We start from the raw sequence: 24,877 nt of genomic DNA, 5'->3' as shown, positions 1-24,877 counted from the left end.
TTAACTTGAAGAAAACACTGGGGGGCGGCACAGTGGAGGGAGGGCAGACACATTTCTAGTACCAATATGGAACGCAGGACTAGGAGCTGGGAGACTATGGTACTCCTTTGTAATTGACAATGGTGGGGATGATTATGCACTTAGGAAGAAGAGGGCCTGCCTGGATGCCACTAATGAGCCCCAAGGTGACGGGGTGCAAGATCTTTGTCACATATTTGATAGAACTGTGTGGGCAAAATGGCCCATTGCAGTGGAGATAGGGCGTTGACGAATCCGACACACCTCCTCATATAGAAGTGCTTCCTCTTCTGCAGTGGCCCATTTGCACATCTCCCCCTCCCATGACTCCACTGAGGGGGCGTGGGTGTGCTCCAGTGTAGTGTGATTTCATGCTTGCCTAAAAGTAGGGCCTGGACTGCGAAGCATGTGTGCACCTTGTGTTGCTTCCTGCACTTGAAGACACCTAGCGAACAGGCTTTACAAGCGTACATGTACTGTAGACCTGTGATCTCCCGTGAAGTTCTGTGGATGGTGCGTCAGTAATATTGTAGGTCTGAGCAGGACCAAAACATGTGAATAAGCATTACATCGGGGTTTGACATGAGGGGTAAGCAAAATGTGACTTTGGGAAGTGGCTGTGGAACTGCACTGGTGTTAAGCTTGATGTAGGAGGAAGAACTGTATGTTCTTCAAACATGAGTTTCTGGAGACTTTTGGGGGGAATTCTAGAGCCTTTTCCATTCTTTATCATGAAGCACTCTCCCGAACTCCTCCTCCCACTTTTCGCTAAGTGTTTCTTGCAGTGTGGCCGACAACTCATGTATGGCATTGTACAGCCAGGCGATGAGGTGACAACTCGGTCCCAAGGCTAGCCTGAAGCACCGGGTGTGTGATTGGTTTACCCCCAGACAGATCCCAGAGGCACTGTCAGGAGTATATGAGTTGCCTGTGGAGGAGGAACTGCCTTGGAGGGAGCCAGTTCTCCTCAGCTAGTTGGGTAAATAGGAGAAACTGCCCTAAGAGAAAAGGGCTTCCACTTCAAGAAGCAAGCGCCTTGTCCAGGTACGAAATTCTCTGCCCATGTAATAGCCCCAGCTTTGGGGTGAACTGACAAGGGGCAGTATAGGGGTTTAGAACAGAGTGCCCCAGAAGAGACTTCTTAGCCATACTAGCTTTTGATTTCAACACTTGTGAAAGTAGTCAGCGAATAGCAGCACCAGCCAGGGTTTAGCTTCTGAGCATACCTCCCCAAGATAACGCCCGGCCATTTAACGGGACAGCCATTGAAGTTGCACCACAAGGAACCTATTAGTTTGAATTGCCTCACTAGTGCAACTAAATATCTAAGGCACAGCACACACATTTCATTTTTCCCCCCTTATCTTCTAGAATTTCTAATTGAGCCGTATATCATACCTGTCAGCATCATAATATAACATCCATTTTAATCAATGTCTGTTTCATGGTAAAACCTGAGACGGAGGGGAGGAGTCTGGGACACTCAATTTGATTCGGCGTTTATAACCAGAACCAAGCGGACTTATCCCCTGACCTTACATTCCTCCTGGTTATCTTTTCAAATTAGACAATGGAGTATTATTTACAAAAGTAGATTTTTTGCCTCCTCGTGGACTATTTGCTTTCTTTTACAGAACATATTCTCAAAATTTCTCATTCAAACTTCCAATTAATAGAAAATAATCCAATAAAATGGTATTAATCTACAGAAGCTCTGGGCCTTTGAAGAAGGTTATTACTTCAATACAGGAGTCGATCTCTGTAGTCTAGAAACTAACAATTTTATTTTGCTTTAAGATTTAAGGGCCAGATGTACAATCTTTTTTGTGGCCGCAAACAGGAGGTCCTCCCATTTGCGCCTGCAAAAAAGGGTAATGGCATTTACAAATGCTATTTTGAGAGTCACTGACTTGCAAACTAGCTTTTGCAACTCCCGCTATTAGGAAGGGATGTCCCTTCCTAATAGTGAAACACACAAGATGATGGACAGAATATTGCACAATGGCAAAACATTCACCCCCCAGTCACAGATATGTGTTTAATCCATCGTTATTTTGCTCACCAACTCACCCCAAGTTCAGACTTGGCCATATGCAAATCAGTCTTGACCCTGTACCTCATGGGAACAGTCCAGCCTGACCAGCCAAGCCATGTCTTCCCTGGACCGAAATCAGGCATCCTAGGACCGGTTTCTGCCTATCAGCCGTCTTCAGCCAGGATAGCTTGACTCCAGTGGCTTAGTGAGCACGGGACCCATGTCTGGGCATACCCTTCCCTCATAGGGTGAACAGCAAAACACACAAGATGATGGACAGAATGTTGCACAATGGCAAAACATTCACCCCCCAGTCACAGATCTGGGTTTAATCCATCGTTATTTTGCTCACCAAGCCAACCCAGTTCAGACAGTTCGGGCTGGACTGTTCGCATGAGGCACAGGGCCAGACTGATTTGCATATGACCATGTCTAACTTGGGGTTGCAGAGTGGGCTAAAGAACGGTGATGGATTAAACCCAGATCTGTTGACTAGGTGTGAGTGTTGGATTGGTTCAGATGCTCCATCCGTCACCACCCCCTTTTGTACCGCCTTCCTAATTGTGAGTCACCATGCCATGTACAATTGTTTTGCAACCACATCTTCTGCCACAAAACAATTGCCATTTACCACCTACTGTAAGTAGGCGGTAAACCACTTGCAAACTGGAGTCCCCAGGGAACCCATTTCCTTTGTCAATATGTGCGAAAATATTCTTAGTAGCAGGCAGGGGTCCCAGGGACCACTGCCAGCCCTTAAAACACTTAAACTGAAAAGTTTCATTTTTCTTTTTTAAATGCATCCCGGTTTCCTTTAAGGACTTTAAAAACAGTCCCAGACATAGTGGTTTTCTGACCCAGCATGCCACCACCCCACAGTTTCATTAATATTCATGAGGCATGCAATATGCGACCCCATTAGGAACCCTAACAGTGTCAGAGACACTGTTATACATCTCAATTTGCGACGCAATTTGTGAGTCGCATATTGATGGGTAATGTATCTGGCCCTAAATCTCCATGTGGACAGGGAATCTGACAAGGAAGTCACAGAGATGCTATTTTTTCATCTTCTGAATTGCTGTAACTTGTACAAGGACCAACTCACTTAGCAGGCCGTGTTCTTGCCTATAGCTAGTTCTTTTTTTTTTTGTTGTTTTTTTTGTTTTTTTTGTTAGAAAACACAGATTTTATTGAATCAGTGACAGTTTAAACTCAGTCACATACAGTAAACCTTGTTCCCTCCTTAACCCCAAACCCCTTCAAAAATAATTATCAGAGACTGACCGCATCTTGCAGAAAAGCCAGGGTCAAGGGGGCAAGAATAAAAGCGTGTTTCACAGTCACAGATGAGCATAAACACAAAAAGCCTCCCACAGACTGTGTGATAGTTGAGTTTTACATTCAAGTCAGGCATTTTCACATTTCATTGTTGTTCTTTTAAGAAGTATTCCTCTGGATCCTCAATCTCAAAAAAGCAAAAATATTGCCATAATCCAAGGTCAAAAGCACAGAGTGGCAAATGAAAGAATCCTGGCCGTGCTTGAAGGATGTGTGATGGAAGAAGAGCAACAGCATAGGTGAGGAAAGCAGCGTGGGGAGCCATGGAGTCTGGCAGAGCCAAGTGTTGGAGCAGTAGAAGCCCACAATTCTAGCTTAAAGACTCAGCACAAGGTGAGTGGACATGTGAAACAGCATAGAAATGTTGTGGTTGTCAGTGTCGTTCTGACTACAAAGCCATCTGATCAGATGTCTGATATGCATTAGCCAAAGCAGCTCTATCATAGTTTAAGGGAATCACTAATACTAGGCACACATAACAAGTACATTAAAAGAACGGAATGCCAAGCATCAGACATGCCAAACTATGAAAAAGCATACATTTCTGAATCACACAAAACTTTGTACAGATATTACAAAGGAATGGATTTAGGAGTTTCTGGACAGCATAGGCACTTTCCTGAAAGAGAAGAAAAAAGAAAACCAAAGAGGGTACTGTATTCAAACAAACAGGGTACAAATCTGGAACTCTAAAGATTGACAACACTACTGCCAATCACACTGAAAAGGCCAGGCACAAAAATGTATTACATTAATTACATTCTACACAGCCCAACATGTCAACGCCTCTGTTTTTTCTGTGCATCACAGGACGATCCAAATGCAGCATGTTACTGAGACACAAAAAGTTTTTAACCAACCATCAGTCGGTCAAGAAACACCCCTTTCTTCCCACCCCAAACCAGAAAAGTCATCCACATATGCCAGAGCCATCAAGCAAAAACAATTGGAATAAACCAAAACAAAGCCAATCAAGCATCACTCAAAACATAGTAACCAAACAAATCACAACAAACTAGAACTTAACAAACCAAGACCATTACAACCACACAATAGACATCAGACAAGACCATCCTAAGTAAGAGTTGCCGAGCACACTAAGCAAAAATTCATCAGAAACAAGCTTTCTTAACCAACACCGTCAGGTCTGAAATAATCCAAACAAAACAAAGGCCACTAGGAAAAGTCCATGACGACCAATCAACAAACCTTGACCAGTGTAACCAAAAAGAAAGAGCAGACAATCCAATTAAGCATGAAGCATCAGGCCAGAGCCAAAGCCAAATTACAGTTGCATAGCCACTGTCCATTCAAAAAGCATTCAGAAGAATGCAATTCCAATCAACATCATCAATCGGCTTACCCAAGATCAACTTGACAAACTCACATTAAACTAAAGTCATTCCACACAAAAGCAAATAAGTTGAGACAACCCCAACTAAGTAACCAAGAGCGATTTGGCCAAAAAAATTTAAATTGGCTAATGTTCCCATGCCGGTAGTCAACCAGTAAAGACAATAACCACGTATCATTTTCAATAGACAAAAAACAATTCGATCCACCAAGGAGGCACTTAACAAAACCATCTCAACTAAGAGCATCTACATAATACATGGTTATAAGAGTAAAACTTTTCAACCAACAAGGAGTTACTAAAATATCCAGAGGTCCAAAAAGCATCCTACCTAAGGGGAACCTTGGACAAAAGGGATTCAAATACATCAAGCTCATACCAATCAAACCATCAAGGTAGGACACCTAAAATAATATCACCAGCTGAAAACTATCCCAAACATTCAAAGGGCATCAAGCAAATACCATTGAACAAAGTCACTAAGCTGTAAACCTTCTATGGGCCATAAAGTGAAGATCGTATCAGTCACCAAACAGCCACCAGACAAAGATCATGAAAGCAGCCTACACTCAGGCTACTTACACAGCAATGAAAAATAAATGTGTTCAAAAGAAAAATCTCAGCCAACCAAATATCCTCTCAACCAACATAAAAGACAAGCAATTCAAATAGGATGCACAAAATCTACTCTAACAGCCTGCTTGACAGACAACCCTATTATCCATATAAAAAAGGCAAGACATTGCATCTCATATTGCTATGTTATCCCTGTGGAAGACGATGGGGAATATTTCTCCCTTGGGTAGGAATTTTTTGTTTTTGTTTTCAGGAAGGTGGTTGCCCCATCCACCCCTCAGTTATACCCCTTAGTCGTCTTTCTTTGCTGACATTCCCCAACCTCTACATCCCTGCGAAGATTTTTGATCCTCCTCTCCTATCACCGAAACACCTATACCCCACTTGCCTTTGGTATATGTACTGTGTGTTCTCTTGCCCGACTAGTCTTTTCTGTACTTGCCTTATCTTTTTTCCTCTGTCTTCTGCAACTGTCTTCTACTCTTTCTTTTCCGTTTTCTATTCGTCCCTTTCTGGGTCACAGTTAACATAGAAAAAAGTCTATGACTCCTGTTCTTCTTCTTTCTTAAACCCTACACCCCTTTTTTAAATACATTGTTCTTCCAATCCTATTCATTTTCGGAATTGTATGAAGTTTGTATGTTAGCCTGTTTTGTTTTTTATATATATAATTATACTAAATCTGGGATTCCAACCGGAGCTTACTATATTTTCTCCACTAAAATGATTGTTTTCATGACATTGGATTTTCCTCTTAATAGGAATTTCCCCAAAATGGAGATACATAAGCCTGTTTTTTCAGGCTTGTGTTTTTCATTTTGGGAATTTGTCGGACTGAAGTAGACCCTTTTATATTAGCTTGGCACCCTCAAAGCTCCTCTTTCTTTTCCCTTCCCTTCTTCACTTTCGGTTAATGTTATGTTCAATGAGCGTTCTGTGTTTTCCCTTCCCAAATCCTACACCCTTCCCCTTCTTGATTAGTCAGTCACATGAGATGAATAAATGTTTTGGTTCTGGAGAAGGGGTGGAGGGAGAACATAAGGAAAGAAGAAAGAAGGAAGGATGGATGGGTGAATGTCAGCTCTGTCCTTATCCTATATGAATGGGCAAGTAGTCTGCTTAATCTCTTGGGTATCTTTGTGTACTGTTAGAAGTCATTATTTGTGTTCTTTTTGTTTATAACCTAGTTTTTTGTGTGTTTGTTGTCTCTTTCCATGTGACGGAGTTACCTGCATCTTACCACATGCCCGATAGACAACCTCTGCATCTTCTGTTAGCACAGCCTTAGTTGTGTAGGGATTTGAAGGATGTTACCTGATCTTGTGATCCAAAGCAGCAGCATTGTTGATGCATACAGTCAGTCAGACTTTCTCTTTTGCCTGTTGATCATGCGAACGTGGCCAAAAATGTACCCTATTGCCCCTAAAATAATGAGTTTGGAAATCCATCTGATTCATGTTTATGTGCATTGCCAACGGATTCGTGTTTATGTGCATTGTCTGAATTCAGTGCTGATGGATGCCTATAGCTAGTTCTGCCAAGCTTTAGTGAACACTCTTTTTACTTTAGAACTGGCATAGATGGACCACAAAGCAATTTTTTGTCAATTAAGGATAGAAGCCAAAATAAAAACCAATGAGTCAAGTAACATTTCTGATCACTCATGGCCTAAATTGGACCATCCTAAATTGATCACCTACTTAGAGCATACTGTGCCTGAGTCTCCTGGTAGTATCGACAACTATGTGGATTAGTGTAATAAATGGATCATCAATGCTCTATATGCCACCTTTCTTGTGATGTCCTTCATTACCTTTCCGAAGAAGTCATTTGTTTCCCAGTGATCTACTCCATCTGCTCCTTGAAATACAACAGACCTGACTCTGGCCAAGAGGAAATGTAATAAAAAGAATTAAAAAACACGGATTATGCTCATGGGTGTCTAGGAATCCAGTCACCAATTGGGTGTATTTTCTTCACTACTGAGGGCTTCTTCACGACCACAAGCCGAAAGGAAACTCAGGGAGGCATTTTGAAAAAGAGTATCTCCATGTAAAAGCTATTATTAGATCAAACAACATACAGTCAATGTCCCCCAGCAGTGATTAGTATTCACTAGTGTTTTTGCTCACCGTGCCATTCCAGTTTGTACCCAGCCATATGCAAATCAGTCTTGACCATGTGCCCCATGGAAACAGTCCAGCCTATGGGGCACCGGGTCAAGACTGATTTGCATATGGCTGTGTCCAAACTGGTATGGCATGGTGAGAAAAAAAACGATGGATTTAGGCCCAGATCTCTGTACTGGGGTGAATGTATGACATTGTTCTGCATTCTGTCCATCAACTGTTGTTTTTGCATTTCTCACCCCGAGTGGGACGGGTATGCTCAGACGTGAGTCCCGTGCTCTCCATGCCACTGGAATCAAGCTATCCTGGCTAATGAGGGCTGAAATCCCGAAACCGGTCCTAGGATGCTTGTGTCCAGTCCAGGGAGGACCTGGCTTGGCAGTTCGGCCTGGACTGCTTCCATGGGGCACAGGGTCAAGACTGATTTGCATATGGCTGTGTCCAAACTGGAATGGCATGGTGAGCAAAAAAAGATGGATTTAGGCCCAGATCTCTGTACTGGTGTGAATGTATCACATTGTTCTGCATTCGGCCCTTCAACTGTTGTTTTTGCATTTGTCGCCCGAGTGGGACGGGTATGCTCAAACTTGAGGCCCTTCCTCTCCATGCCACTGGAATCAAGCTATCCTGGCTGATGAGGGCTGAAAGCCCTAGACTGGTCCTAGGATGCTTGTTTCCAGTCCAAGGAGGACCTGGCTTGGCAGTTCAGGCTGGCCTGTTCCCATGGGGCACAGTGTCAAGACTGATTTGCATATGGCTGTGTCCAAACTGGAATGGCATTGTGAGCAAAAAAACTGTGGATTTAGGCCCAGATCTCGGTACTGAGATGAATGTATGAGATTGTTCCGCATTTTGCCCTTCAACTGTCGTTTTTGCAATTCTCTGCTGTTGGAAGCAGGAAAGTATGCCATGTCTGGCTATGTCACCATGATGCTTGTGACTTGTAGATCTACATTGCTCATGATAGCAGGATATCTCCTTAGTATAATACATTCCTGTTCACAAACCAGGATGTGCAGATTGTATTTCAATTGATTGTGAGCAGCGATGCAATTTGCAATGTGAATTATGAACCAAGGAGTCACATTGCAAATTTTGTATTCACACAGTCGCAAGACCTGTCTAAGGCATAAGAATTAGTTAGAACACAATTTGCAAACCTTGTGAATCGCTATGAATGCAGGGATGATGGTCTGCAAGAGACAGCAAACCTATTTTCTTGTACTTGCTTTGCTCAATGTAAAACATTTTTTAAGCCGACTTTTGTCTATTAAAAGAACAAGTGATGATTTAAAAACATATTTTATTATTTGGGAAGGCATGGGAGGAGTAGGCTGTGGTCACGTGATCCACTCGCCTATTTTCCCAAGTGAACAAATGTCTGCTCCAATGAGGTTGAAAACCACTGATACATTTCATTTGGATTCCTAATGAGAAGCGGCATACCCCTTTGTGCCTTCTCTTCATGATTCAAAATGAGTCTTGAGAAGCACTTTATGAATCACAGTCCCTTTGGTACAGTGTAACTGCGTTTTGAACTTGCAACGCCTAAGATTTTGTGAATTGCCAACTTCGTGACTGCAAAACAGTATTTTACATCAGGGTTTATGTGTGAAGTACTTATAAAAAAACACAGTTGAAAAATGTTATGACTCTTACCATACTTCATTTGGAAGTGCCATACATACCCAAATGCATTTCTTATGCTATGCTAAATATGTCAGCATTAAGTGCAAAATATCTCATTAAGAGAGAGTTCGCAGTGTGCCACCAGAACTATTGTAACCAAAAACATTCAATAACAATGATAATAATATAATAATAATTGTTTATCCACAGCCTTATGTACCATATTTTTGCATTTTGTTAGAGCTGTAAATAACAGGGTTACATATGCATTCCACAATGCTTTACCAATTAGCACAGTAACTTAAGTAATCTTAAGTATTAGCATGGTGGTATTTGTACACTGAAAAACACTGAGAAGAGACAATAACTCGGATGAGGCTGTATTTCTTATGCTTTTCCTACTTTATTGGAGAACTAGCACAAAGAACAGCAGGATAAAATTAAGTTCACACTGAACAACATGTGTTGTGTGGGTACTTTAATATGAGGATATCTCATGCAAAGAAACGTAGAAGGGAGAGGATGTGGTCGTCATCAGCAGAATCCTCCCACTGGTGCAGAGGTCAGAGACAGTGATCCCCTGGAAAGAGAAAACAGCAGGAAGTACTGAGCAACTCACTGAGGAAAAGTGAAGAGAATAGAAATACAGCATAAAACAGATATTAAGCTTGCTATTATACCACAATCTATAAAACAATATGGCTTTCAGTTATTATTAATGAGAGGTTTATGCTATATCTAGTAAGTGTTTACACCAAAATAATGTAAAATGTCTTTTCAACAAAAGACTTTCAATCCCGTTTTTTTTTACCAAGAGTTTTCTACATACATGTCACAATGTAGTCCATCCCGGAAAGTTGTGTAATTGGACTAACTAGCATAATCCTGTAGTCATGGGTTGATTGTTTGGTCCAATTGGCCAATCTATTAGGACATTACACCATTGTTGGTAACCAACAGCACACAGATGCATTTTTAATTACATTCTGCCAGTTGTTTTCCATTGTGATAAATGCACATTCGTATAAAATAAATAAAAGGCAGAAAAAAATGATACAAGAGATTTAGTGCAGGAAATGCATTAAGTACTGTATTGAAAAAAGGGGGACTAAATAGTAAATGTTGTTGGAAAATCACCAGAAATTAATTTCCATAGTTTTCCATTATATTTTCACAGTGTTTCTTCTGCATCTCGTGTGTATTGAGAAACTATGTCGTGAAAACTAAAGTTAAGGAATAACACTCAGTTAGAAGGTCACTGAGGTACCTCCCAGAGCTAGTAGGGACACTGGGCACATGTGTCAGGCAATGCATATGAATAATGAGAGCCAGTCAAAGTCAGTAGGAGCCAAGACCAGATAATATAGTGTGAACATGAGTAATCCAGTTAGGGAAAAGGTACAGGTAGTATTTTACTTGGGCCACTGCTTTAGGCAATTAGTGGCTTGGGATCCCTCTGCAATGCCTGAAATGTTGTGGGCTCACCTCTATTGCACTCGTTGTAGCCTGAAGTCACCTGTACTGAGTTCAAAGCACTCCATTACTATCCAGTTTGTAAGGTGACATGAATAGGGCATTGTAATGCTCCTTGAGGATGTTCCTGCTGGATAGTTCCTGATCTATAGTCCTGAGGTTTGTGTTCTCCATCCACACATGTCCATATTGACATTAATTGAGAACATGTTTACTAGAAGGGGAACCCATGTGGTGGATAGTTGGAACGAGGCTTGCAGAGGGATAGCTGCCAAGTGTGGGCAGTGATAGGTGATGACAGAGCAGTGACGAGGCTCGCAGACTGGAGTGCTACTTCTCAGGCAACATCTTAGCAGCACCATCCCCCCCCTGAAATGTTCTGTAAAAAATGTCATTGGCTCCTTCCACTCTCCTGGTTTACTAGAAATATGTAGAAACACGGGTAGACTTTATTCAGACGTTTTACAGTGGATTGGCACACTATGACAGTAAATTGAGCAGTTCTTGAGCCAAATGTATAACATTCTGTCTGGTTTTGAATGAAAATAAACAGTTTTGGAGATCACATCAGCCCTAGTATAGACACAATGCAATAAAATAAACTGAAATGTCATGCTAAGCAAAAGGGTGTGGAAGCGTCACACCTCTCTCCTCCATTCTTTAATGTAAAAGCAATCAAAAAGGTTGGCGCTAGTGTTGGCCTGCTGTGCAGGCACAGATATTCAGCAGCATCCAAACTGTGCGTCACTTCCAGGGACTAACACTTCACTTCCTTTTAGGAATGTCATCTGCATCTTTTGCCCATATAGAGAACGCGCGCTTCTAAAGGCATGATGTACCTAACTCCATGTCAAGTTACTCTACTGCAGCACTGTGACTCGCAACCTGTGAGCCTTTCAAGCTGCACACCAAAGGTAGAGATGGGATGCAAGCACATGTTAACCACCCCTCAGCAGCAAGGCTCCACTCCATATTGCTGAAAAGGCTAACTAGTTTTATGAGTGTGAACAGAGTCAATGCGTTTTCCATATGTAAGTCACATCTTTAACTGGGAGAGAACGTTTTTAAATCCATGCACACAAGAGTCATAACATTTGAAACATCTTGTATGTGTAATGTACATAAGTATTATGTAACATGTTTATGAGTTGGGTGTAAAGATGAAGGGATTGAAGTTTCAAAAAATGCAAACATAAAAAAGCATTGTTAAAGCAAATGGGTTTGATGTGTGTATGGCTTGTGGAAAGGGCAAACATCAAATCAGTTGAACTAAAGCACAGACAAACATCTTGAAATAGATGCCACAAGAAAAAGGGTTAGACTATCCATTTTTCAGCTGCTCATGTCCACGGTCACTGTTACCAGGCCACTCTCCGATTGATTTCAGATGTATAATGCTCTCTCTGGCACTCTAGTGAAGATATAAGGACACAAGCAAATAGCCAATAGAAGAATAGTGAGACTGAGATAGTGCTGTTTGCTGATTGAAGGTTAACAGTCTCTTAAGTTGACATTTCAGTGGCAATAGAAGCTAATCATTGATGATGACTGACTAAAGAGAAAAACGATTTCCATGAATGTCATCGGCCCCCAACATGCAAAACCTAAATATCGAGCAACCAAGTAGTTGTCACTTAGGATTTTGCAAATTTGTAGAATGGCTACAATATGGCAAATAAATTAGTCTTCAGGGTTGTATTGAAATACTCTTGAAGCAATTGGGAATATTTACTATGAAATAGGTGGGAGAATTTGTGTTATAGATAGTGTGAAGTCAACTGACTACTTAACCCCTTCGCTGCGGCGGGAATTCCGCCGCAGCGCTAGGGGGTTGGGGGGGCCGAGCGGCGCTCGCATGCTTGTGACGGAGCCACTCCGTCACGAGCCGCGGTTGAGCTGTGCTCATGACGGAGCGGTTCCGTCATGGCCCCGCCCGCTCAATGGAACGTCCAGTGCAGGCCCGAAATTCGCGCCGTGCAGGCCCGCCGAGCGGGCCATGACCGAACCGCTCCGTCATGAGCACAGCTCAACTGAGGCTCATGACGGAGCGGCTCCGTCATGAGCATAGAACGGGTTAAAAAATCAAAATATTTGCATGGGAATGGATGTAATATGGTATAAATGTTATAATTCTACACCTAAATAATGAACACAATTCAGGATTTCAGTAGTTAGTTACTCAAGTTTCTCTATGAATATCGGAAATAGGTATTTAAGCATTATATATGGGCCACATGCATGGATAAGGTGCCAATGGAAATGCTTTTGAATTACTGTACAAATGAAGGTTATGTATTGCATAAATTATGTATTTTTGTTTTACCTTTTGCAAATTAATGGTGGTTAGGGGCAAAGCCAGTGTTTCTAGCAGTGGACCTGGAACCATTCCTTTTGTTGTTAAGTGTTTATCAGGTCAAAAAGTAAATTTCTGGGTGGTAGAGTTACAAAAGTTGCCCTATTATTTGGTTGTGGTTTTAGTCCTTTAGCCTCTTTTTTTGGAGGAGAGTAGGTAGTTCCTGGTGATATTACAACAGTTCTTTGATTGCCTTTGGGATAATTGAGGACATTGAGACAACTACCAGGTGTGATCAACACAGTCTGATTTTTGTTTAAGCTAGATATTGTCTTAAGCAATGCCTTATGTTGGTATCATCTCTCTGTCAGTCACACAGATGGATTGCAAGAGGTGGGATGCAAGGATGAGATCATGACAAATGCAGCACATGTTTATATTTGTAACTAAAAGTTGGTGTTACCTGAATTCATTTGCCAAGAAGGCCACCACCAAGAAGACCACCACCGACAAGACCACCAGCGATGCCCTTATATTGAAGACAAAAGTATTATTATTCCAGAGAAGTTGGTTTCCGTAAAAAATTTAATTTGAGAAAAAAACATTATCAGCTGAGGATGAAATCCTTCTAGTTCTCAATGACATTATTTCACAATGAGAAAGCTGAGATCCAAGGGCCATCTTGACCTGGATAATGTTGTATATTTTTATGATTTGTTCCTCTTAAAAGGTAGACTTTCAGCAAAATAATCATGTAGAAGGGTTTAATTATAGCACACACAAAAACGTATTTGTACATTGTTTCTAGGACTTTGAATATTAGGTTTTATAAGTACTCAACCGAACAGAAATGTAATTGGAAGAATCAAAGGATAATGCAGTGGTATAGGGGCTTGTAATTTGTTATTAGGATTTCCTCTAGAGGCACTTATCTCACTGAGCTCTTTTGCTGAATTTTACTGGGACAGGCTAAGTTAGCATGAGTCTCTGAGTAATTATGTTCACAGCAGGTATCCTAGTGAACAGATGGTAAAACTGATGTCGGAACACCCTACATCTTATCTCAAATCAAACACTTCTCTACCGTCTTTAATGAGCACTTACAATCTCTGTGGAGAAGAGTTATAGAATGACTGGTCCTAAAGGTTGCACAACCCCACCATATAATACACACCATTTCCTAACAGTGTTATAGAACTGTAATCAGAGACATTGATCATTATTCCTACATTAATGTTGCATATAAACACTTTAGCAAGTGTTCTGCTATCTGGAACATGGGCTTGCCATCTTAAGTGTAACTCTAACCTGAACACGAAAGACATTTTCAGTCACCAGGAAGATCTATTTAGGTTATCAAAAGTTATTAGAAGAGAAATGCCTGATATTTTATAGTTTTTGCAACTCAAGACTTTCTTTAGCAAGCAAAGAAGTCAAGAGCTTAATGTACTGGGTACTAATGTTGACAAAGAGTAACTCAATCATGATATTTTAAGTCAGAAGATATTAGTCAGCATAACGTCATCATTGTTATTTAAAGATTATAACTTTTCAAGAAGTATGCTCAATTATTTTAGAGTTTTTATGATAGCCAATTTATTGATTTCTGACATGTAAACGTGTTAGAGAAACAAAAAGGAATTATACTGTCATCGCCAACATTGCCGTAGTTCTCTCTTATTATTATATATTTGAATTTAAATTCAAATAGTTGACCTGTTATTGATAGCACAACAGGCATATACAGATAATCTAAATGTACATTTCAGAGTAGTCTTTCCATTATAATAAGTAATAGAGTCTTTTAAATATCCACTTCTTCTTTGTAAAGATAAAATTAAAATAAATGGCAGATAAAATATGCATCAGGCTTTGAAATTGAAAAACTGAGTCTGTGGAGAGAAGCACACTGTAAGACTGTGGGAAGAGTTGAAAACAATAAAGGGAGGGAAAATGAATAGATGAGAGAAATGGAAACTCTGATAGAGAGAAGATGAGACTGGAAAATGGAAGAGGATCCTGGGAGAGGGAACTTGTATGCCAGCTCCAACTTTCCAAACTGTCGCAAATTTGGAAATGTCTCTAGTAAAAGAGGCTGATATTCTAATTAAAAGAAGTCTGTGGTTTATTTCAGGTGACCAAACAACATAAGGGAAAGTTAAAGGACTTACCCCGAGGTTTATATTCCCTGTCAGGTTGTCCTAAAAATGCAATGACATTGTTACTGCATTGATAATAAGAAATTGCACACATAGCATCTTTCTAGATGATCACATTTTAATTGTTGCTTTGATGGAGACTGTATTTACACAAGCTTGTCCTACAGAATCAAATGGATAACTCATTTGTTGAAAAACACGAACTTTGATATTCTGAGTTGTAAATTATTCATTCATTCAATAAACTTTATTTTGGTTAGTTTTAACCATAAAAGTACATAAAATATACATTTTCACTTTTCCACAGTTCATTTGTAAGTATAAGAATTAAAATACATCATATGCAATCGGAGGGGAGAAGACAAATTATTAAAACGTTAAAAATGTAAATATTTTTAAAATTCTATTTTAAAAAAAGTTAAGATAACATTTGTTGATCCAAAATAGTTCTCACGTCTCAGCAAAATAAAAACATAAAGTGCCATATTATTTGAGTGATTTCCTTCGAATAGACCACATAGAAAACAGAAATTTGGTTATAGCAGACACTATCAAGGGATTCGTGTCAGACTTCAAAATCCTAAAGAAGACTTGGTAGTCCCTTATGCCCAAATTATTACATAATTGTATTATCCACTTTCTTCTTATGAGTGAATAGGCTGGACAGAAAAGAATAACATGCAGAGTGGTTTCATTTTCGATTCTGCAGCCAGGGCATAAATGTACTGGACCCCCCGTCCACCTGTCTATCGTAGAGTAAAGGGGCAGCGTTCCAAATCTAAACTGTAAGTACAGCTTCTTCGCTAAAGTAGGTTGGATTGCATCTATTTGTTGTTCAAAGCTGTATATGGACTTATGGCTCAGGAAGGTGCCAGTCAGGCTCATTGATGGTACTGAGCTAATGGTCCTCCCGAGACTAAAGTCCTTCACAGCACCGGACAATGTTTTCTTAGAAATAGTTAAGGATGTGACCTCAGGATTTAGCCACAGGTTTTCGTATCCAATTTGGGCAAGAGACTGTCTTGCAAAACGTAGCCATGGAATTCTACCTGCTCCTGGGGAGGCTAGGAGCACCTTTAATTCCCTTTTGTAGCTTTCCAGCTCGGGGGTGCTCCACAGCCTCCTCCAATTAAGAAGGGGGCGTGATGCAATAGCTTCGGCAATAGGCCTAATATTCAGGTCTAGCCTGAGTGGGACTAGAGGAGTGCTTCTGGGCAGAGTTAGAATTTGCCTAATGAAATTGTTTTCTGTAATGGTTAGGTCGGTTGAAGGAATGTCCCCAAAGTTCTGCCCCATATAGGGAAGAAGATCTTGCTTGAACTTTGAAGATTTCCAGTGGGGCACTTATAGTTTTATTCGCACAGTTTTTTGAACTTTTAAAATTCCCCCAGTTGTCTGTACTAATTTTAGGTTTGCCCTAGCCATTTGTGCTCCCCACCCCATATTGTCAGTTAGAGTCAACCCTAAATAGTCAAATGTTGGGACTCTTTCTAACGGTCTACCTTCCATCATGGGGTGAGGGCAGTTGGTAGTCAGGTTGTCCTAAAAATGCAATGACATTGTTACTGCATTGAAAATAAGAAATTGCACACATAGCATCTTTCTAGATGATCTCATTTTATTGTTGCATTGATGGAGACTGTATTTACACAACCTTGTCTTACAGAATCAAATGGATAACTCATTTGTTGAAAAACACGAACTTTGATATTCTGAGTTGTAAATTATATTCAACAGCTAAAATGGTAAAATATGTATTCATGCAGCATGCACGTTATCCCTAAAAATTACCAATATACCAAAAGGAGAATATTCTTAGGCTTACCAGAAGTTCTCCAACCTTTAGCAAAACATCGCCCTGGTGAGAAAATAACAACGTTTGATGACAGTCGGAAAAGCTAAATCACATGATGAGAACATCCACACAGGAGGCACATTCTGATGAACATGTGCAAAATGAATAATTGCAGAAAACATCACTATAGATCACTGAACAATTCATCAATGAGAAAGGGAAATTAAAAGCATACGTACAGAATATCCACTTTCCACATGTAATGCAATGTCCAAGACATGGGTTGTGAGCATTGTGGGTAGAATTGGTGAAACAATTTTATAGACAACATCAGTACTGAAAAGAAACTTTAAATATAATTGTTACAAGGAAGATGCTGGAGACTATTAACTTAAATGGAAAGTGTTTGCATAAAACTGTTTATTTGTGATGGTTACATTGTGAATGGACTTACAGCAGCGTTCTGCAGAATACCTTCAAAAAACTTGGAATATGTCAGATTAACGTCCATTTCACACTAATCATTTAGCAGGATTTGCTGTGGAGCATATTGGAGAAGCTCCTGTTCAAATTCATGTTTCATTTGGTTGCTTTATTATAACGTTAGCGTTCCAAGATGTCCAAACTTCTTGGAGGCAGTGCGTTGTAACGGTAAAGAATAATAAAATAAGATAAACTTTGCAAAATGGCAGCATTAAGTGCTTAGCATCAGCTCTTGAGGGCACACATCTTGGACTAGTTTTTATTATAAAGATTGTATGAAAAGAAAACAGTCCAAGATTTCTAACTTTGAGTGAACGCGCATTCAAATACATAGGCAGCCGACTCTGCAAATCTGCTAATATTTCATTTTCCAAGGAAAACTCACAAACATAAACAATTGCATTTTAAAAGAATACCCTTAAGCAACACCTCAGTGTATTTGCACCAAGTAACTTTTCACTTCTCAAGGGTAAAATATTTTCCACCTCTAGAGAAAATCGTTTTCCTGCATCTTATCAATTTTGTTTATTTTCCAACCCAGCCTTCCTCCTGAAAATGTTTTACTCGTGTCCTTGAGGATGTGTGCCTGTTTTCAGGAAATTTAGCTGGAAACCTACCAGTAAATTAAACGTTGTAATACACAAAGTTTAACTTGCACTTGTGAATTCTTGCTATCTGCATGTAGATGATCTGGAATGTTGGATGTCCGTAAACAAAACCTTTACTTGATCTGATTACTTCTGCTTGTAAGACAATTAAAAACTGACCAGCAAACCTCACGGTGTGTATTTTAGTCCATGCACGGAGGTAGTTATCTCATTTACTTTGTACTTTACCTCATCAAAACAAATGGCATTTAAATGCACCTCCCTATTGGTCTCTGTACTCTCTTATCATATGAAGAATATTTCTTCATATTATATGTCAATTTACAAACTTCTGTAACCACCTCATGAATCTAAATTTACATTGAAATATTGTGATTGTCCACCAAACTTATGTGGCCCTTGTTGTGGCCCTTATTGTAGATACAAATGCAAACGAACAATTGATTGCAAGAATGTAGAACAATGTCATACATTCACTCCAGTATGGAGATCTGGGTCTAAATCGTTTTTTGCTTTCCATGCCTTTCCAATTAAAACCCAGTCATTTGCAAATCAGTATTGACCCTGCTTGAGAAAAGTTCAGCCCAAACTGCTTTGCATTGTTCAGCATTCCGTCCATCATTTGTTCTATTTTTGCCCTGATGTGGTACCAGTGCTTACTATTATTAAGATTAAGGGGGATGCCCCAAAACCGGTCCCAGAATGCTTGTTTCCAGTCCCGGGATGACCTGGCTTGGCAGTTCAGGCTAGACTGTTCCACTGAAGAGCAGGGTCAAGATTTATCTGCATATGGCTGGGTCCAAATGGGGTTGGTGTGGTGAGTAAAAGAGCGAAAGATTAAACCCATATCTTTGTGACTGGGGTTGAAGGTTTGCATTGTGCAGGATTTCGTCCATCATTTGTTCCTTTTGCTTCTCTAATTGGGAAGAGTAGGCCCGACTTGGGTCCCATGCTCACCACGCCACTGGATTCAAGCTAGGCTGGCTGATAAGGGGTTATGGCTTGAAACCGGGCCCAGAATGCTTGTTTCCAGTCCATGGAGAACCTGGCTTGTCAGTTCTGGCTAGGCTGTTCCCATGAGGAGAAGGGAAAAGACTGATTTGCATTTGGTTGGGTCCAAACATGGGTGGGGTGGTGAGCAAAAGACTGAAAGATTAAACCCAGATCTTTGTTATTGGGGGTAAATGTTTATATTGTTCAGCATTCCATTCATCATTTGTTCCTAAGTAGGAAGGGTATGCGCACTAAGTGGTTCCAGGTTGCTTTGTTCCAGTTCAGGGAGGATCTGACTTGGCAGTTTGGGCTGGACTGCTCCCAGGAGATCCAAACTGGGGTGGTGGGGTCAGCAAAAGAACAATGGATTAAACACAAGTCTTTATAATTGGGGGGGAATGTTTCATTGTTCAGCATGTCATCCATCATTTCTTCCTTTTGCTTATATTGTAGGCAAAGCGAACTCTCCAAAGACTATATTCTGGTATGTATCCGAAATCCATTCATTATATGCCTAAAGCACGCAAGGCTGGTTAAAGACAGAATACAAGTATTATAGAGTTCTAAGGGAGAAGAATGCATAAAATGCAGTAGATCCTCCCAAGGTCTAGACTGAAATGGTAATTTGACGGCTACAGCTTCCAACTTGAATCTTTTGTCAGTAAGGCCTACTGTCCAAATTGGATCTGACCTAGTGAGCTATTCATTGCTAGGAGGATGAACGTAACTACTCACCTAACATTTTCACAGGCACGGTTCCAATAAACCCTCTTTTGGGAACATATCATTAGCTTGACAACAAAGATAATCTGCAGTCTTAAGGTCAACGCATTTGTCTGATGCATCAGATATTTCTCTTAGACCCTAATACATTGTTTTCTATTAGCTATTAGGTGTGAGGCTTATATATTTGATATTTTGATATGAAGATTTACTTCAGGGCCTGAAATTTACTGTAACCGACATATTACACATAAGGTGGAACTACATTGTATTGATCATAATTTGGAGGCATATAAAGCCTGATGTGGAAAGGGCACACATCACAAGCGCCTTTTTTTTCTGTTGTACTTGTCAGTGAAATGAGACTTGATGCTGTGATGAATTTCTTGCTAACATATAACCATAGCCCTTGGGCTAAATCTGCGCTTTAAAAACCTGCTATTCATTCATTGCCTAAGGAACTTTTTAACATCTTTAACTCCCTGGTTGTGCCTACGGCTTCTGACTCCATGGAGCCATCTAAGGAGCTTTGCGACAGTCTTGCTTCCTTTTTCTGCTCCAAGATATCTGATACACATGCCCGGTTGGAGATTTTAAATCGGAATCAGATATCTGATGCCCTGCCTGAAATCTTTCCCATTTATAGCTCCAGCTACATGGCACTTCCTAGTCTATGTGCGTTTCCAAAGCTTACTCCCGAGGTAGTTGAGCACCTATTGGAAAGAGTTAAATCGGGATCGCCCATGGATCCTTGTCCTTTAAAGGTTCTCAAATTGGTGAAAGCGGCACTTATCCTGCATTTCACTACGGTCCTAAATTTCGCCATATCATTGGGCCAGTGACCCTCTGACTTGGAAGGCAGCAGAGATAGGCTACTGTTAAGAAACCCTCTTTAGATCCATCAAATCTAAAAAAAATCTGTCCCATGCGTCCGATGCCGGTTCCAGCCAAGATCCTAGAATCCCATTTGAACTTTCAACTGAGTGCCTACCTGAGGGAGCATGTCATTCTGGATTGCTCACAACATGGATTCAGAAGGTCACATAGCACGGAGACTGCCCTCACTACGGTTCTCGATAATATACAAGTGCAGGTGGATGCAGGACATACCACTCTTTTGATTTTATTGGATCTTACCGCAGCATTCGATATCCTGTCTCCCTTGAGATTGGTGGAGCGTCTCAGGGAGATAGGTGTTGGGGGCTTGGCCTTGGACCTGCTTGCCTCCTTTTTATGGTGAATGGTCTCAAACAGTCAAACCGGGAAGTTTTTATTCGGATGCTGCCCTCCTTGTTTGTGGAGTGCCTCAGGGCTACTCCCTGAGCCCCACTTTGTTTCATATCTATGTGGCCCCACTTGCAACAGTGGTGAAATCATTTGCATTGGAAGTGTTGTCCTATGCGGACAACACCCAAATAATGGTGTTGATCACGCAGAATGTCAATGACTCTGCACAGAATATTAAAACCTACATGCAAGCAGTCTTGTCATGGATGGGTCATAACTATCTAGAATTGAATGGCGAGAAAAGGGAGGTCCGTATTTTTGGAGACAGAACAGACATCTGGTCTAGAGAGTGGTGGCCTGACTCCTTGGGCACCTGTCCTACTCCTGTTTCCCATGGTAAAAACTTGGGAGTGGTGGTGGATGACTCCTTATCCTTGAACTTGCAGGTCTCTAGGACAGTGGCCACCTGCTTTGGGCTCATCTGGATTATAAGGAAAATCTCTCAGTTCTCCTTTCATTTGATGCCCTTAAAAGGGTGGTTGTTGCATTAAAATTGTCCAGATTAGATTACTGCAATGCCCTTTATCTAGGTATCAGCAAAGGGCCCTTGGGCTAAGTCTGTGCTTCAAAAATCTGCTGTTCATTCTGTCTTCTTCACTGTAGGCGCAAAATAGGGCAAAGTCAAATCTATCAACCACTTGAAGTAAACAGCAAGAAAAACAAATAGGTGGATAGTTTATCTGTAATGCATTTTAAGGTGGCTTCCCAGCAGAGACACAAGGGCTGTAGCAGTGTGATCTCTTAGAGTAGTAGGCTTTCAACCAGTCACACAACAATACACAGACCGGAGGAGTACAGACTCTCCATTAAGCATGGGCGAATTTTGCGAATTCGCGATCTGCGAATTTGCGGATTTGCGAATTCCCGATCCGCAAAATTCGCGGATTTGTGCGAATTTGCGGATTTTTGTTTTTTGCATGTTTGCTGGGTTTTTTGCGTGTTTGCAGGGTTTTTTGCGTGTTCGCAGGGATTTTTGCGTCTTCGCGAGCCGCTTGCATAGCGAAGTTACCCATGCAGTCGTTTATGGGAGAGGGAGAGAGAGATAGATAGATAGATAGATAGATAGATAGATAGATAGATAGATAGATAGATAGATAGATAGAAAGAGAGAGAAAGAGAGGGAAAGAGAGAGGGAGAGAGAGAACGAGAGAAAGAAAGAGAGGCCGGATCTCTGAAGGGCCAGATTCCTGAGTTGCCCCTACAGAACATACAGCTTTTTATTTTTAGCAAAATGCGTATGAAAATTGTGCTGTAAAGGTCTCTTTTAGTTTAACCCCTCCTGACAACTCAAAATGGGTGTATTTGCCATCCTCTCCCTTCTTCCTGTTTTTTATATCTGTAAGTGCTTCCTGATGAGGTTTAATTCCTTGGAGAGGTGCCTCGTTGCCTACTTGTAACTATTCTCTGACCCTGCTTCAAGGGTCAGAGAATAGTTGCAAGTAGGCAACGAGGCGCCAGGAAGCAATTAGCAGCAGGTGTCCAAGTTGAAGTTAATTTGTTTGTAACCCTTTTGTAAAAGGTTACAAAGAAATTAGGTTCAACTTTTGCACCTGCTGCTGTAACCCTTGCTTGGCTGAAAATTCGTCCCCGCTGATTCGCAGATTTTACCGCGATTTCGTGAGATTCGCGGATCGCGAAATCACGGAAAATCCGCAAATTCGCCCGCGAAACGGATTTTACGCCCACCCTTACTCCCCATCACAAATAAAATAAGTGATGCCCTAGGTGTGTTTTTTGAGACACGTGACAGGCCAAAGTTCTTTCCAATTAAGGGTAACCACAAGAAAAACTTAAGAAGGGCAACTTACCAGCAATTTACATATCAGATCAAACACAGGTTTCTCGACTTTAAGTTGGATCTAGAAAGTAGCAAAGGGGATCACTGAGATGTGTTTGACAGGATAGCACAATGCATTGCTTTCCAATTAGAAAAAGTAGTTACTTTTTATAATAAGGTAAATCAATGTGACATATTATTTCATTTTGGATATGAGAAAAATAATTTGTAACAAAATATATATGGACAAAAAGGATATATATTCATTCTCAAGTAATCATTTTAAAATAGTGCATCTGTGAAAAGCAGTTTAATTCTAAGTTTCCAGAATTATTTCCAAAACGAAAATGACAAGACCATCATGTATATTAAAACAATATCAGCATCCCATATCAGGCAGGGTAATGCATAAAGCAAAAGGAAAATGTAAGCTATAAAAACAGTGTGGCTTATCATTATGTGCCACTGTAAGCATAGCCACAATACCATTCTAAATGCCATCAGAGTGCTGCAGGTGGTGGTGGGAGGTGACAGATGGATGTGGGTAGATAATATGGTTCCTAACCATGCAATGAGCAGAATAGAATCAAAAGTTTCATCACAGTTGGGAATCGTTTTTCCAAGCGTGTGTGTATGATAGAAGTGTGTCTGCCTGACTTCCAATATTTGCGATGGTGACCAAACTAAAGCTCAAGCTGAAACACATGGATGATCCTACATGTAGTTAGATGCAGAATCAGAGTGGGGGAAGAGGTCGTAGGGCAAACTCAGAAGGACAGGGCGTAGACTTAGAATATCAATGTAGTTAGATGGAGGGAGGTGCTCAAAAACTGCACTTGCTTAAAGGAGTATCATCAACAAAGACAAATTATATCATGTGAAAATTCTGCCAGTGGGGCCAGTTAAAAAATACTCAATAGTTGAACAACAGTCATGAGAAATCGAACGATGCATTTCTTCACGGTCTGTTTCTTATAGTTCTGATCATGGTTGATTCCTATCGTTTGATAAGCCTGTGCAGCTGTCGCCTGACAGGTATATGAACATCACTAGAGAGGAACTTTGGCTTCACCCACATGTTGGGAGACAAGAGTACATATTTAGATTGTGTAGAATATATGTGATTTCACAAAACAGTGCTTGTCCTCTACACAGCTGTGATCAGTTTAATTATTCAGCTGCTTGAGCTTGAACTTTCAGGATCACATGCATGACAACATAATGCTATTAAAGTATCTTAGATGACTACATAATTTATGTTGCTTTTCTCTGGCAGCAGCACAGTTGGGAGGAGGGCAGTCATCAACCTACAAGGATGTTTAGGTATTAATTGAAAGCTCACCTGACCTTTTAACCTACACAAATGTTACTTTACAGTTCTTTGCTTCAACAAAAATACATATCCATTCTATTGTCTTGTAGTGTTTCACATCACTATACAATATTCCTTTAAAGCCAGACCTACTAGTATTACCATTGTTTGTTTTTCTGTTTTCCTTGGTCGACTTGGGTCCCTATAAAGCCTGAAACTGGTTTCATTGTTAGCCTCCAGAAATTACAAAATGAACAGGCATTGTAAAAGTAAATAGGTTTGGTGCTGGCTTTCAACCTTTGCTACTGTTTGTGAATAACATTTTTAATACTGTAAAACTTGAATGCATTTTTTGTATCCAATTTTCATGTTAGTGAACATTGTGCAAGATCAGACTGCCATCACTCACGGAGAGATAAGCCTATGGCAAAAGTGAGCTGACTCTGTGCACTATGCTGTATGCTGTGCTGGGGGAACAAAAATGCGAATGACACACTGACTGACCAATGGATGAAGAGAGCAAGTTTAAACAGTCTGTGAGTAAGTATTACATATATGTAATTTTAATAAAATCAAAGGTATATGCCTGATTAAAAAAATTATGAAGCACAGTATTGTCCATGGAACCATCTATGTTAGAGTCCCTTACAAGTATTGTTCCAGCAATTTTTTTCATGACATAGCAGATTGCCCGCTGCTGCTCGTACAATGAATGTATGGTTACCACCCTCTGAGAATATACTGCTGCCTCAGTGGGACCTTTTATAAAGGGCAAAAAAAAAGTAGACCATGACTCTGCCATAGTTATAATGTCTAAAAGCAAATGAATCCCACCCCTAGCATATCTGTTAGCAATGACTTTGCCTCTCTGTTCCTCCGCCTGTGGAATCAA

At 40.6% G+C, this 24,877-nt stretch overlaps 1 protein-coding gene across 1 annotated transcript in view; it reads right to left on the bottom strand.

Annotated features, from left to right (window-relative positions):
* Nucleotides 1-9,475: 9,475 nt before the first annotated feature.
* LOC147688965 (uncharacterized) overlaps nucleotides 9,476-24,877 on the bottom strand; it is a 28,749-nt gene continuing 13,347 nt past the window's right edge. Inside the window, exons 7-11 of the mRNA XM_086939988.1 lie at nucleotides 22,705-22,755; nucleotides 16,833-16,865; nucleotides 15,020-15,049; nucleotides 13,312-13,377; nucleotides 9,476-9,662 (exon numbers count right to left, since the gene is read on the bottom strand). Coding sequence (XP_086796114.1) covers nucleotides 13,318-13,377; nucleotides 15,020-15,049; nucleotides 16,833-16,865; nucleotides 22,705-22,755 — 174 coding nt within the window. The 3' untranslated portion in view covers nucleotides 9,476-9,662; nucleotides 13,312-13,317. The remainder of the gene's footprint in view (nucleotides 9,663-13,311; nucleotides 13,378-15,019; nucleotides 15,050-16,832; nucleotides 16,866-22,704; nucleotides 22,756-24,877) is intronic.

This window comes from Lissotriton vulgaris, chromosome 10 (assembly GCF_964263255.1).
Source record: "Lissotriton vulgaris chromosome 10, aLisVul1.2, whole genome shotgun sequence".
In the NCBI taxonomy this organism is placed as follows: Eukaryota; Metazoa; Chordata; class Amphibia; order Caudata; family Salamandridae; genus Lissotriton; species Lissotriton vulgaris.
Note: the sequence above shows the minus strand (reverse complement) of the source record. Positions and strands in the feature narration are given on the sequence as shown.